Raw genomic sequence first — 16188 nt, forward strand, 5'->3', positions numbered from 1 at the left:
ATGGAGGAAAGAGGAACATCAAGAGCCATGGTGGCGCAGTAGTTAGAATGTGGTACTGCAGGCTACTTCTGCTGACTGCCAGCTGCCTGCTATTTGGCAGTCACCAGGTTTAAGGCTGACTCAGCTTTCCATCCTTCCAAGGTCGGTAAAATGAGGACCCAGATTGTTGGGAGCAATAGGCTGATTCTGTAAGCCACTTAGGGCGGGTTATAAAAGCACTATGAAGTGGTATATAAGTGTAAGAGCTATTGCTATCTCTAAATTATGGGCTGTGCTCACATGCCATACGAAGCATCTTTTAGAGATTACTTAATATATCCTTTTCTTTTCAGCAACAAGATGCAATTTTTCAAAAAGGAAGGGGGGAAACTGCTGAACGGGAGGTCTCCTGTGATGTTTTGACACATGCAGTCAATTCTAAGGGAGGTAAGTTAGTAAATAAGTGATGGATGAAATCTGGATCTCAAGAATACAAGCAAAAATCTTTCAGCTTGCTGAATATATGGAGCATTTTAGAAAGAGATCGGATGAGATCATGTGGCTGATTAACAGGACAAAAACAGTAGGCATACTTTTCTGTAGAACACATCCTCAGTTTTTAATTGTACTACTATTTGATAACCCGGCATTGCCCAGGTATTTATTTATAGGGGGAAAATGTCTGGACCAAATGTAATTTCTAATGATTGGATTTTCCCCGTTACCAGAGGAACCCCCCTTGTGGAGTACTGTAAAGCCATTACCATGGCAACTCCACTACGCTGTACAGTAAGAAGCCATTTTATAGTAGTACAGTAAAAGCCATTTTAAGGCATAACAGGCTGTATCTTAACAAAACACAAAGCCCTCAGGTTGTTAAGAGTGTCTTGCCTCCCACAGTATTTGTTTCCAGAGAGTAAGTCATCTGTGTACCAAGTTTGGTTGAAATTGCTCAAGGCGTTCCAGAGTTATGCTTGAATATATACACACACAGCCGTGTGTGTGTGTGTGTGTGTGTGTGTGTGTGTGTGTGTGTGTGTGTGTGTCGTACAAAGGACTACCCTGATCATATGATTTTAAATACTTGGGAATCTGTCATTAAATATCACCATTTAATGGTGAATATCACCATTTTAAAAATTCTCCTATTTCTGAAGATGTTCAAAACCATACAGTGCATTTCTGTAGAAAACTCAGCTGTTTCAAGGTCATGTATGCTATCCTTGCTTTTGCCTTCCTCCATGTCACTAAAATAGCAATGATCCAAGTAAAGGGAGGTTAGGAATCATAGGAACTACTGATGCCAGTCTACGTCAAGTGAAAATTATCAAATTTGGAGTGATATAATTAAGGAATTTCTGTTTGAATGGCTGAGAAAAATACCAATTCAAAGAATTAACCTCCCATGTGAGAGGGAGCTCCATTTTGTAAAATAGAGATCTTGCACCACACCACCCCCAGTGCAGTTCTTGACAAAATGATGGCATTATTTCACTTGAACACTGAAGAAAAAGATAAGTGAGTATAAAGTGGAATTTAATCTAGAAATTGTCTGCCAGACCTTCCCAAACAGATGTCTTCTGTTAGTCATGCTGGCTGGAGGCGGGGGGGGGGTGTCAGGTGGGAGAAGCCCAGTGGTGGGATTCAGCCAGTTCGCACTATTCGGGAGAACTGGTTGGTAACTTTCTAAGTAGTTCAGAGAACCGATTGTTGGAAGAAATCTCCTTTTGTTTTTTTCCACTTTACAGGGCTAATCCTGTAAGGAAGGCAGGAAGGAAACATTCTGGTGTTGTTTCTAGCCTAATCTTTATTGCCCTGCTTACAGAAACTGTCTCTCCAGTTAACCCTCATTACATTGTAACAACTAAAGCGAAGCGCCCATCGACCTAAGTGACCTTGAATTGGCCACGCCCAACCAGTCACATGACCACCGAGCCCCACCTACCCAGATGGTCATTAGGGCAGAGAACCGGTTGTTAAATTATTTGAATCCCACCACTGGAGAAGCCATTAAAAAATCTGTTTCTTTTCTACAGGGAACCTTTTACATACCTTTGAACCTTTGTTCCCTGAGCGGCTTTGGTTGGACGAGAGAACCTTCTGCCATGCTTTTCCTTTCCACCTCGTGTTCGATGAAACAGTAAGGAAACTTTGGGATGGATTCGTGGACTTAACCATTCAGCTAGAAGTGGGGCTGGTATGGGCATACTGAGTCATTTCTATTGGACCAACACTTGTTGCAACAGTACATAAATAATTAAAATTAGGCAGGGCAGTCATGCAGATGAGGATTAGATTTGCAAAAAAAAATCACTATCATGGCCTGCAGGGTGAGACAGTGATATGGAGATGTTACTAGGGGCACTGTTTGGGAGCAATTTTAAAAAAAATAGATAAAATAAATATCATAAGAGTCAATGGCTTAATGTATTGCTTTATTTACCATTTCCTTTTATCAGAAAAGTGAAAAGTCATATAGTTATTTTCACTGGTTTGCTAATACAGCACTATAGAAGATGCCTAAAACCATTTATAAGGAGTGTGAGTGTGTGTGAGTGGAAAGTTATTGAGTGCTGTGTGGGTTCCACCTGAGTCCAGTCTTAAACCCAGTTTTACTGTGATATGAAAAACATATTTCAAGTGGCTCCAATTTAAATTTGACATAAAGTTTTGCTACCTGTTGTTTCGGAAAAGGGCTTAAAAACTCATTTTTAGTTATTGAAGCTACCTTTGGGTTCTCTCCTCAGCTGAAAATCAAACAGGCCGGTGTAAACATTCAGAAATTTGTACCCGGATTGCAAATAAATGGAACCAGATTAGATGAATATTTTTCTATTATTCATCCCCAAGTCACGTTCGCTATTTCCAGCATGAAAAAGTTTATCAACAGCCAGTTTGTTCTCAAGATACGGAGAGAAATTATGCCCAGTTCATTGAAGAAACGCCCTACGCTGAAGCTCAGAGGTACAAATTTTCTGTGAACTTCTGAAATTTAAGAAAAATTAAGCATTTAAGGAAAATAGAAGCAGGAATAAAATTACCATAATGCATTTTCTATATAAGAGCCACAGTGGCGCAGTGGTTAGAGTGCAGTACTGCAGGCTACTTCTGCTGATCACCGGCTGCCAGCAGTTTAGCAGTTCAAATCTCACCTGGCTCAACCTTCCATCCTTCCAAGGTGGGTAAAATGAGGAGCCAAATTGTTGGGGACAATAGACTGACTCTGTAAAACTGCTTAGAGCTATAAAGCACTGTGAAGCGGTATATAAGTCTAAGTGCTATTGCTGTTTTCTAATAGAGTTAGGTAGGACAGTAATGGATTAAGTTAACCTTTCAGTGATATAGCAAAGACCTACATACCTATTATGATATTTCCTTTTGGGACAAGCAGTGTTATGCTGAATGCACAGAAGAAGCAAGAAATAATAAAGAAATGAAAGCCATTGAATTAGCAAAGAAAACATGACTGAAAGTAATTTATATTACTCACATTCATAGTAACCCCATATCTTTCTATGTTTACAAAGCAAGATGGTTTCCATCATGGCCATATCCAACATAGTCATCTTTTTTTCTTGACACATGTCAATTTTGAGGATCCCATCCTATTATGACCTTTCTCAGCTTTTCCTTTACTCTTGATCTAGTTGTTTTTCTGTCATAATTTATTTTATAGTTTGATTCAATTATTTTATATGAACAAACCACCTTAGTGTACTTAACAGAATAACAGAGTTGGAAGGGACTTTGGAGGTCTTCTAGGCCAACCCTCTGCTCAGGCAAGAAACCCTATACCATTTCAGACAAATGGTTGTCCAATCTCTTCTTAAAAACTTCCAGTGTTGGAGCATTCAAAACTTCTGAAGTCAAGTCGTTCCACTGATTAATTGTTTTCATTATCAGGAAATTTCTCCTTACTTCTAGCTTGCTTCTCTCCTTGATTAGTTTCCATCCATTGCTTCTTGTCCTGCCTTCAGGTGCTTTAGGGAATAGCTTGACTCCCTCTTCTTTGTGGCAACCCCTGAGATATTGGAACGGTGCTATCATGTCTCCCCTAGTCCTTCTTTTCATTAAACTAAACTAATTCCTTCATGCTGATCATTCACTTCTGTATCCAATCCACATTAATCTAGCATCTTCTTATTCTTGATCTTGTCTCTACTTTTTCTTTTACATATAAAATTTTTAACAATCCCTGTAACAGAACTTGCGGGAAAAAAAGTCCTTTTCATTTTCCACCTAAATTGGGAATGAATAATGCTTTCCTAATTCAGATGTTTACCACCAAATACTGATAGCACAATTTTAGGGAAATTTTGGAGATATCAAACAGGGAAAGAGTCGAAAATTACAATAACTTGCAAGAAGTTGCCCATCTTTATGTTATTGTACTGTGTGATCTTGATCAGTCTGTTGCCTTTAATTCTTTCAGGACCTTACACTGGAATGAAAGATTCTAGATTCTAAATTCTAAACCCAAATTAAAAAAAAGCTATTGAAGCATTTGCAAAACCTGTGAAATCTAGACATTGGGCCAGTGGTGGGTTTTAAAAATTGTTCGAACCTACTCTGTAGGTGTGGCCTCCTTTGTGGGAGAGGCTTGCCACCCATGTGACTGCATGGGAGTGGCTTGCCGCCCATGTGACCGGATATGAAGATGCCAACGACACTTGTCAGAACCACCTTAAATTACCTCACACACAGCACTGGCATGCATAAGAATATGATGTAAACTTGTTTTTTAAAAGGCATCTTTGGTTTGTGTTAAAACAACTTCAACACACGCAATGTTCTGATTGCACCACAAATGCAGTAGTCATCCTTACCTTTCACAGAGGCACTGAGTTTTATAAATATGAGCATGATAGTGTAGAATAATCTTATCCAAGGACCCGTGGTGGGTTTCAAAAATTTTTGGAACCTCTTCTGTAGGTGTGGCCTGCTTTCCGGGTCCACTGGTGGAACCTCTTCTAACCGGTTCGGTAGATTTGACGAACCGGTTCTACCGAATAGGTGCGAACTGGTAGGAACCCACCTCTGCATTGGGCCCACAGACTTTATAATTTTCACATTCAGTTTACTGACAGTTATCTAGATTTCAACAATTCATAGATTAAGCCTAATGGAAAGCTTTGTATAATGTGTTTATTGGGAAAAGGACAAATGATCTGGATGGATTGCAACCGTAGCATGATCTACTTGTGCTCACCAAAGCTCCGCAGTTTAGATGAGTTAGAAGAACAAGAGATGCACCTTTCTGACATTGCCCAACATGACCCAACAAGAGACCTGATCCTCTTCAACCAGCAGCGCCTGGCAGAGATAGAGCTTTCCAACCAACTAGAGAGAAAAAAGGAAGAGCTCAGGATTCTCTCTAAGAACCTAGAGATAGAGAAGAAGAAATCAGAAACTGTACTCTATTCCATGTTGCCAAAACATGTGGCTAATCAGCTGAAGGAAGGCAAAAAGGTCGAAGCAGGTATGGCAATTTTATTACCTTTGATTATCAAATAGAAAATGGCATGTAAGGGTAAGGAATTCAGCTGAATATCTGGAAACACTCCCTTCAAAGCTAAGATTCTGTGTGTTTGGACTTGGTTTTCATAGAGGTCTGGTTTCCTGGGAACCAAGGGAAATCGGGTCATATATTTAGCACACAGATATTTCCCATAATGCTTACTTTTCAGATAAGTACAAAAGTAAACTATGTGCAGGATCATAATTTTAAGAAAAATGATAAAGACCATTGGTTTGACCTGAAGCTTGCTGCTTCAAAAGGGTGGACATGCAAACATTACTTTTTCAAAATCATTCATCTGTTATCTAGAGTTTTGCATGCTATTACTTACATATTTATGCGAATTGTGTTTCTTTGTTCAAAACTTTGTTTTGAAGTAGATTTTAGAAGGAATAAAGGAAAGACTTTCAGCCTCATGTATGTTCTGAAATGACACAAGAATTTGTTTCTTTGTCCATCAACTTATTTCAATTAAACCTAACATCTAACCCAATGGAGTCCATCCATCAATATATACACCTTAATAATATATTAATGAAGTGAGAGATCACATATGCTGCAATTTGTTTTCCAGTTTTTAGTAGGATTCAGAGAAGTGGCAATAATAGCTAAAAGTCCTTTTCCATTAAACATTGTTGGACTTGGGGCTTATTCTTGCCACATCAAAAAGCAAAAACAGAGCAACTGTGGCTTCTGAAAACTGACTATTCTTTTTTTATTTGTTCCCTAGGAGATTTTAGCTGCTGCACAATACTTTTCAGTGATGTAGTGACTTTCACAAATATCTGTTCTGTCTGTGAACCTATTCAGATCGTGAACATGCTTAATTTAATGTATTCAAAATTTGATCGACTGACTAACATCCATGAAGTTTATAAAGTAAGTGTGGCTGATCATTATAACATTTGCTACTGTCTTTTGTAGCCCAAGGGCATATGGTGAATGGATGGATAATTTTAGATTGGCAGTAATAAGGGAGAATTAATCCTGAAAACCATCAGCTTCCTAGACCAACATCTAAACTAGAGATTGCCGAGGTGGCGCAGTGGTTAAATGCAGCACTGCAGGCTACTTCAGCTGACTGCAGTTCTGCAGTTCGGCTGTTCAAATCTCACCGGCTCAGGGTTGACTCAGCCTTCCATCCTTCCGAGGTGGGTAAAATGAGGACCCGGATTGTTGTTGGGGGCAATATGCTGACTCTGTAAACCGCTTAGAGAGGGCTGAAAGCCCTATGAAGCGGTATATAAGTCTAACTGCTATTGCTATTGCTATTGCTTAGTATAATTTAGCAATTTTCTGGCTTGCAACTATTCCCTCCCTTTTTCCATTTCTCACGGCTATCCCCAGCCTGGTATCCCGCAAATACACTTGGATTGAAACTCCCACAATTTCCAGCAATTGGCCATACCAGCTGTTTAATGAGATTTTTTTTTAGTTTGAATTGAATTAGTTGATTTTAACAAATGTTGGCAACAGTTTTTTAATTGGTTATTCAAAGAGCCGTGGTGGCTCAGTGGTTAGAAATGCAGAATAGTGGCCCAACTCTGCCCACAGCCTGGAGTTCAATCCTGACTGGCTCAAAGTTGACTCAGCCTTCCATCCTTCCAAGGTTGGTAAAATGAGGAGTGAGGGACAAATAACATGGCTTTTGTTTTTTGTTAACTTACATAGTTACCTTGTATTTTAATTTGATTTAATTTCTCTCTTTTAAAATGAGGTTCAGATTAATTAGCTTTTAACATTCCTAAACTAATAAACAAACATGAGACTAGTTCCAGGTAAGGAAAGTTTGTTAGTACAACTTGGGGTTTGACTTATCTCTTTCGTGAACTCAAAACAATCTTTTTCCTTACAATTATGCCCCTTCTGATGTCAGACCTCATTTTAATGAACATGTGTGATATTATGGGATGCAAATATATAGCATCCTTGACTACATGTAATTATGCAAAGGGAAGGTTACTTTTATTTTGTCCAATCAACTTTCCTCTTGCGTTTTCTTTGTTGTGTTAACTATAAAAAAAGTGAAACATGGGGCTCGGAGTTTTTCTTTTTTTATAGAGAGATCCCACTTTATCAGGGTACCCTAATAAACTGCTTTTAAATGATCTTCCAACTCAGTTGCTTATTGGGAAGGCAAACTAAGGCAGAACCTAGAGGCAGATTTGGTTTTCAGGAGCCAGATTTAGGGGGCAATATGCTGACTCTGTAAACTGCTTAGAGAGGGCTGTAAAGCACTGAGAAGCAGTATATAAGTCTAAGTGCTATTGCTATTAATGTTATTGCAATTGCATATGCCTGGAGAGTATCAGATTTGGAAAGTCATGGATAACTACAGTATATAATGTATTTTATTAATTAGCCCAGGCAATCCGATGTCTCTACCACTGTTTGCTTAGCAGTAAATGAGAAACACCTTTGTAGCTGCATCAGTCAACATTTTGGCACTTGGTTCAGAAGCTCAAATCCATTGTCATATTTTTTTTTATTGTTAATTTCTCATCAATACAAACTTGAGTTGAGCACAAACTGTACGATCTCAGCAATCCACTTACTGAATATTATATTTTTGCATCCATTTTCTCTGTGCTTTCTTTTCTTTCGCTTGTTCATTTGTCCTTTTTTTCTTTTAGAAATTATTAATAAATAAAATTTATTTTTTTTAAAAAATAAAGCATTGCAGTAAGTGATTCCCCAAGGAAAATGAAAGAAATAAGAGTAAGCTGCCTAGATTAGCCCCACAGTGAGATAGGCAGCAAATAAATTTAACAAATTAAATAAATAAATACAAGGAGATATGCTTGCTATGTTCATTTACAGAATTTGGGGAGTTTAGTTCCCATTAGATCCAACTAGCAGTGGAATGTAAGAGTTGCAGTCCAAACATTTGGAGGCCACCAGCACGCAAGCCTAGATAAATGGTTGGTGGGTTTCCATGCATATATTACTGTTGTGGCCCAGCAGGAGCCATTGGAGCTGCCAACAGACTCCAATAGCGAGGGACCCTATGAGTCAGCTCTGGACAATGTGGAGGACCCTGGGTAGGGTTCAGACTCCAAGCAGGGACCAGAGAGGCTGGTTGGCCACCAGGAGGCGCCTGAGGCATGGAGCAGCGGTGAAAGCCAAAGGGAGTTTGTCCCTGATGTCAGGCCCTGGAGCAGTGGTGAAGACGTCAGGCCCTGGAGCAGTGGGGAGGAGCAAAGGGAGTGGGTCCCGGATGCCTGGCAAAGACGGGCAGATAAGCGCCGGCAGCAATTACGGAGACATAGAAGATAATCGGGCCCAGGTGGTTGTGATTGGGCTCCTCCCAAGAGAGTATATAAGAAGAGACTTTGGGAGGAGACCTTTTGCAGGACACAACCGTTTTACTAAAGCTGGAGAAGCTCTTGTGTGTATTTCTTATCTATGGAAGTCTGGGTTGCTGCCAAAGTCTTGTCTGTGAGTAATTACTGTGAATAAATTGGCTAGCAGTAATCTTGTGTTGGCATGATTCACCATACGGAGTGGGGATTCAGAACATATTACTATGCATCTTCTTGCTTTATAGGTGGAAACCATTGGTGATGCCTACATGGTCGTAGGGGGAGTTCCAGTCCCAGTTGCCAGTCATGGTGAAAGGGTGGCTAATTTTGCCCTTGGCATGAGAATTGCTGCAAGAGATGTTATAAACCCTATTACCACTAGACCTATACAGGTAATTCAGAGTTTAAAGACTTAATCATAAGAAAGAGATCACGCTTTCTCACTTACAGCAGAGAGAGAGAATTAAAACAGCAGGGACCAATTATTGCTTTCTTCTTCCAATGGTCTCCCTTTATATGGCAACTTCATCTGCTAAATGTTGATGTATATCATATAAGGAATAAATCTCTGGATTTGGTTTTTTTTTCATTCCTCAGTTCTCCTTCCCTCCTACAGGCATTTTTTTAAAATCAGGAGCCTGCTGAGTGGGGATTTTATTTTTATTTTTTTCTAAATTTGAACGGAAACTACTCCCAGTAGATAAATAAATAACTTCCAAATCAACATCTGTTAAACTGACTAAAATCACTAAATATAAGCAAGCCAAGCTTTTCATTTCCTCAAAAATACTTAAAATATTTATTTGAATAATTCTGTGGTGTTTTTAATGATAACCTCCTTCTAAGGTGGCTAAGATACATAAAAAAGAAAGAAAAAAATAATAAAGATCCAAATTATAAACAATGCGTAACAAAACTTAAAACACAAAATCAATCCCAGTTCCGAATGAGGGCCCAGGTGGAACAATTACAAGGAAAAGATTGTTTATATACATGGATCTCAGGCATGATCCTCATGATAAGTGATAAGTAACACCAAAAAAATAGTTAAAAGTAAATTTTGTTTTTTTTTCCAGAACCCAAACTGTCAGCCTGCGGGCTGGATGCATCACGCACACACAACACCCACCCCAGCTTCATGAAGGGGAAAAACATGGCGATATGTCACATGACAGCAATGTGACGCCGCGAGTTTGACACCCATGCACTAAGGGAATATATTTCCACGAGAACCTCTTCCATCATGTGGCTTCCATATTGTATTTTTCTCAACAGATTAGAATTGGGATACACACCGGACCAGTGCTAGCTGGTGTAGTTGGGGAGAAAATGCCCAGATACTGTTTATTTGGTGATACCGTCAATACGGCTTCCAGGATGGAAAGCCATGGATTGCCAGACAAAATCCATATCAGTTCAACAACATTCAAGTAAGGAAAGGCTTGCAATGAAATACCAAATCCATCAGACAGAAACATGACCATATCCGGATTAAATTTCATAATCTGCTTTGCATATTGTGCTAAACCCAAATATGGCTTGTTTGCTTATAACTTTGTGCAGTGCTAGCCAGCGATGGCCAGTTAGCAATAAGTCATGAGTTTTTTAGTTTTTTAGTTTAGTTTTCCCTTTATTTGTATGCCGCCCTTTTCCCTGGGGGGACTCAGGGCGGCTCACAGTTCAAAAAGGGGGGGGCACTACCATGAAGGGCTTTGTAGGTGATAAGTAGCACCTTGAAGCGCACCCGGAGATCAACAGGCAGCCAGTGCAGCTCGCGGAGGATAGGTGTTACGTGGGTGAAGCGAGGTGCACCCAACTCTATATGTTGTTCTTTCTTGCACTGCAGAGCACTTCCTCCTCAAGTATTTGAGACAATGGAAAGGGGAACCATAGAGGTGAAAGGCAAAGGGAAAATGACAACCTATTTTCTGAAACAAAATCTCAGTGCTACTGAGGATGAAATAATGGGACGGTTCGAAGAGACTTTTAGGAATGTTCATAGCAATGGTATGTAATATACTGTGTGTGTGTGTGTTTGTGTGTGTGTGTGTGTGTGTGTGTGTACGTACGTACACAGGTAGTCCTCAACTTACAACAGTGACTGTTCAAAGTTACAATGGCACTATAAAAATGACCTGACCATTTTTCATTTTTATGTACATTGCAACATCCCCATGGTCGGGTGATCTACATTTGGATGCTTACTAAATGACTCATATTTAAGACGGCTGCAGTGTCCTGGGGTCATGTAATCTCCTTTTGCGACCTTCTGACAGGGAAGGCAGATTCACTTGTTACTAACTTCACAACTGCAGTGATTCACTTAGCAAACGTGGCAAAAAAAGTCATAACATGGGACAAAATTCACTTAACAAATTTCTCACTTAGCAATGTAAATTTTGGGCTCAACTTTGGTCATAAATTGAGGACTACCTGCACACATACGTCAGAGATGTCCTTATTATGAGTGTCTTCCTCAAGCTGTTTTAATAATATTTTAAATTTCAATTGTGAGACTTCTTAGCCAGTATGATCAATAGGAATACTGCAGTGGTAGTTCTAACATAGTAGGAGGTTACCAATTTAGGAAAAGTAATATCTTTCGTTGTAATACTAAGGCTCCACTACCACAGATATTCTGAAAAGCCAGTCCTGTCTCATAATTCTACAATTGCATGTCAGAAAATTAGAGAATCATTTACAGTACACTGACAGGACTGTATGTGCACCTAGAGGTTTCCACCTCAACCTTGAATAGAATAGAATAGAATTCTTTATTGTGTGATTGGACATACAAGGAATTTGTCTTTGGTGCCTATGCTCTCAGTGTACATAAAAGAAAAGATATATTCATCACGAATCATAAGGTACAACACCTAGCCATAGGGTACAAATAAGCAATCAAATCATACTAGAAAACAATCAATATAAATCGTAAGGATACAAGCAATTAAGTTATAGTCATACAATCATAAGTGGGAGGAGATGCGTGATAGAAACGATGAGAAGATTAATAGTAATAGTAATATTACTACCGTAACCAAATATGATTAGTTTTGAAGAAAATCTATCAAGTCTCATTTCATCCCTTCTCTTATCTATCTTAACCTATTCTATTCCTTGCCCTGGTAGCCATTCTGTTTGCTTCTGGTGCCATGCAGTGTCATTACAAATATGTAGCACAGAGATATGAGCTAATCCGCGATGGCCCAGTGGTTAGAATGAAGTATGGCAGGCTGACTCTGCTGACTGCCAGGAGTTTGATTCTGAAAGGCTCAAGGTTGACTCAGCCTTCTATCCTCTGAGGTGGGTAAAATGAGGACCCAGATGGTTGGGGGCACTAGGCTGACTCTGTAAACCACTTAGAGAGGGCTATAAAGCACTGTGAAGTGGTATACATGTCTTAAGTGCTATTGCTAATCCTCATAACGAACAATTTACTTAATATTGAGAGTGGGATGAGATTGGCAAAAACTGACTTGCTGGAAGGCCTTCATTTTTTATATATATTATGTATAATTATTACTTCTTTAAAAACTTTATTTCTGGGACCAACTAGATAAAGTAATCCCTCAGGTTTGATGATAGAATTCCCAGCAGCGTTCTTCACTGGTATATAATGAAAACGTGTATAGTATACTCAATATATGCAGGTGGGAGGAGTCAGGCATAGGTAATCTTTGATGATCGTATGGTGGTACACTTTGATCAGATTCCCTATGATTTTTACATTGTGCATCTGTCTGGTTTACCCGGGAGCCATTTTAGACCTGCTGCTGCTTATTCATAGTTCCATAGTTTGGGGAAGGAATCATAAGAACATGTGGTCTTTTCCAGGGTTATATCTGTAGCAGTATTAATCTAGAAATGAGAAAATTTAGAAAATTTCCGGGGGTTGACTGCATCTGAATGAACCTCCCCTCTCTCTCAATCTAACTCTCCTCATTGGGAGACTGTCAAAATATTGGCGGGAAAATAGAAACAAGCTTTCCTACATTTAAGCTTTTCAACATTTAAATCAGTTATAATAAGCAAATCGAAAATTATTTCTAAGAATTTCTAAGAGCCTATGAAAGTTACAAACCACTTCAATTTCGGGGGACTCCCTACTTCTTAAGATCCTATAATCTATAGTTAATTATTAAGGAGCAGAGAGAACAATTCTTTTCTATTGTCCTAAAAAAAAAAATGGACATAACTATTGGGTTGTTTGCATATTTGAGTTTTGCAACTTGCTTTTTTATGCTTGCACACCTGTTAGCTTGAGAAGAAAGATCTGAACTTGGTCAAGAAAGTTACATGAACTTTACTATTATTGTTTATGAAAATAGCAATTATCACCTATGAAAACTGAGAAGGGGGTGATCCATAGATTGGCTAACAAACTGGTTCTGGTCACAGCTCAAACGTTAATGGGAATATTCAAAATTGTTTTTCTCACACCTTTGTTCTCCCTCTGCCCCCCAGGTAACCTATTAGAATCTGAAAGTTGTCATGGAGAACAATCGCAAGAGGAAAAAGAATCCTTGCTTTCAAAACATCTTGATGACAACCAAACACCTTCAGCATTTTGCATTCTCTTTTAGAAAAGTTCAGCCATTACCCTGTGGGCTTTCGTTGAGTTCTTGTAATTTTCTCAACTTCCTCAGAGTCAAAAGTGGTTTATATAATTGGTACTTGACCCCAGATAAACTAGCAAAATAAACTAGCACGAGCGATACTGGGTGTGCCAAGGTACACCCACGTCACACCTATCCTTCGCGAGCTGCACTGGCTGCCCATTGGTCTCCGAACACGATTCAAGGTGCTGGTTATTACCTTTAAAGCCCTACATGGCCTAGGACCTGGGTACCTACGAGACCGTCTCCTGCCACATACCTCCCTTAGACCAATAAGATCACACAGGATGGGCCTTCTCCGGGTGCCTTCAGCAGGACAATGCCGGCTGGCGGCGCCTAGGTGTAGGGCCTTTTCTGTTGCCGCTCCGGCCATATGGAATGAGCTGCCCCCAGAGATCCGGGCCATCCCCACTCTCATGGCCTTTCGCAAAGCCATTAAAACCTGGCTTTTCCGGCAGGCCTTCTGATTGGTGTTTCTACGTTCTTTTTTAACTTTGTGTGTCCTATTGTTTTTAAGTTCTTTTAATTTCTTTTTATTCTGTAAGCCGCCCAGAGTCCTTCGGGATTGGGCGGCATAGAAACCTAATAAATTCAATTCAATTCAATTCAATTCAAAAATGTAATAAATATTCTAAGAAGTGCTGGAAATGTAGTCAAAATCCAGGTTCATTTTATCATATGTGGTGGACTTGCAAATATGTGAAAACATACTGGATAAACATAATGATGACAATGGAGAAATATTTAACATACAAATATTAATGAAACCTGAAGCTTTTCTTTTGGATATGATGGACAAGCCAATTGAAAAATTTGGGGTGCTATTCCTTCGCATAGTAAGGGGATTATACTTGCCAAACACTGGAAACTAAAAGGGATTGCAACTGTTGAAGAACGGATTTTGAAATTAACTGAATTATCAGAGATGGTGAAATTAACTGCTTTGCTTAGAAAAAATGGGCTAGATAGTTTTATGAGACAGGAAACCGCTTGTTGATTTTCTATCTCCTAAATACAATTACAGATAGTTAACAGGAATTTAAGATTTAGAGTAATCAGCACCCAGCCAGGGTGGATCCTACATGTTAAATTTATTTGATCAATTTTTCTTCTTTTTTTGTACACTATTTTTTTCTTTTTTGTTCTTGATGCTAGTGTTGAATGTATGTTTTGTTTTTGTTTTCTGTTTTACTTTTTATGATAAACAATACATATTTTTAAAAAGTGGTTTATATAAAGGGAAGCTTCATTTCCCCTGCCTTTGAGCATAAATGCAACTGCAAAGATGGGAGAAACCAAGAATCTGCTAATATTTCCTTATTCTGTTGCTGGTAAGACTTAACAATGTAGTGGCTGTTGGGAGAGAGAGGTTATACTTTTATTATAAAATAATATAACCTCTGTGTGCTTGTTACCATCGATCCTTTGATGTCCGTAGTATGGAATTGCAGTTTGTTTCTTTATGCATTACATTTTGAAATCACCCATTTCCCTCATACAAGGAGTCTAGCAGTGTACAATTAAATATTAAAACACAAAATTGTTTATGAAATTTAAAAGGAGGCAAAGATGATAAAGATGAAATTTCATTCTGGAAATGGATATAACAGCTGCTGTCCCCCCACCCCAAAGTAATCCACCCACCCGCCTGAAGAAAACAAAGAACCCTTTTCCCCAGGAAAACAACAACAATCTACTTTGAATAAGGCAACACTATGCTTTGGGTTTCATTCCACAAAGTACAAGGGAATGCACTCCCTGCAACTCCACAAATAAATTGATTTTACCATCGTTAAGCTAGTAATGTGGCCATGAAGCAAACCACCCGGTCAAAAGTCCAAATCCAGCTTATCCAATGGACGTTTTGTTTGACAATATCAAAACATTACAAAATTTGATCACATGTTCATTCGGGACTGTGAAGACAACACAAGAGAATTTTGTTGTGACTGTGGAACACTGCAACCACTCATAAATACAAACCGGTTGTCAAAGCACCCAAAATGTGAGCACATAACCACAGAAGTGATATTGCGGTCATCACTTCAAGGATGGGTTATAAATAATTGTTTGTTGAGTCCATTGTAACTCTGAATGGTCCTTTACCAATTGGTCATAAGTCAAGAGCTGCCTGTATTGATGAGCTTTATATTAACAACTAGCTGATAACCCGGCATTGTCCAGGTATTTATTTATCCTAATCCTTTATTAGACAGGAAAAGTCCTGGTTTCAGCAACAATTAAATTAGTTACAAATGTTTTCCCTGTGCCACCAGAAGCATCAAGAAAAGTGATACCACCTTAATTTCTAATGTTGGATTTCCCTCCTTACCAGAAGGACCCCCCCCTGTGGAGTACCATGAAGCCGTTACCACGGCGACTCCACTGCGCTGTACAGTAGAAGCCATTTTATGGCAGTATGGTAGAAGCAATTGTAAGGCACAACAGGCTGTATCTTAGCAGAACACACACCCCGAGGTCTTACCCCCACTAGACTAGACTAGACTAGGTTAGACTAGACTAGACTAAAATAGAATATAGTAGATAGATAGATAGATTCAGCTTCTCTTTAAAACAATATCTTTAAAATTCTCCCAGTTTATAAAACAATACCTCAATTCATTCATCATTTAAGTTGGTAAGCAAAGACTCTGATCACCCTGGTCACTAGTGTGGGGAAAAAAACAGTCAACAATAATAATACCCAATCAGTTTTTAAAATACAAAGAAGACACACGTAAGATTTCCCTCAGCCAAAAAACATCAACAA

At 39.0% G+C, this 16188-nt stretch overlaps 1 protein-coding gene across 1 annotated transcript; it reads left to right on the top strand.

Moving 5' to 3' along the window:
- On the top strand, positions 1-14017 carry LOC106549047 (guanylate cyclase soluble subunit beta-2). The gene is made up of 10 exons (XM_087717044.1): positions 1-30; positions 333-426; positions 2016-2119; positions 2727-2943; positions 5138-5458; positions 6228-6376; positions 9045-9191; positions 10075-10229; positions 10646-10806; positions 13267-14017. The coding sequence occupies exons 1-10, from the start codon at positions 1-3 to the stop codon at positions 13383-13385; spliced, it is 1497 nt and encodes a 498-aa protein (XP_087573170.1). The 3' UTR covers positions 13386-14017.
- The last annotated feature ends 2171 nt before the right edge of the window (positions 14018-16188 follow it).

Source organism: Thamnophis sirtalis, unplaced genomic scaffold (assembly GCF_051295495.1).
Source record: "Thamnophis sirtalis isolate CommonGarterSnake01/CBP01778 unplaced genomic scaffold, rThaSir2_p1.2 scaffold_5, whole genome shotgun sequence".
NCBI classification, from domain to species: Eukaryota; Metazoa; Chordata; class Lepidosauria; order Squamata; family Natricidae; genus Thamnophis; species Thamnophis sirtalis.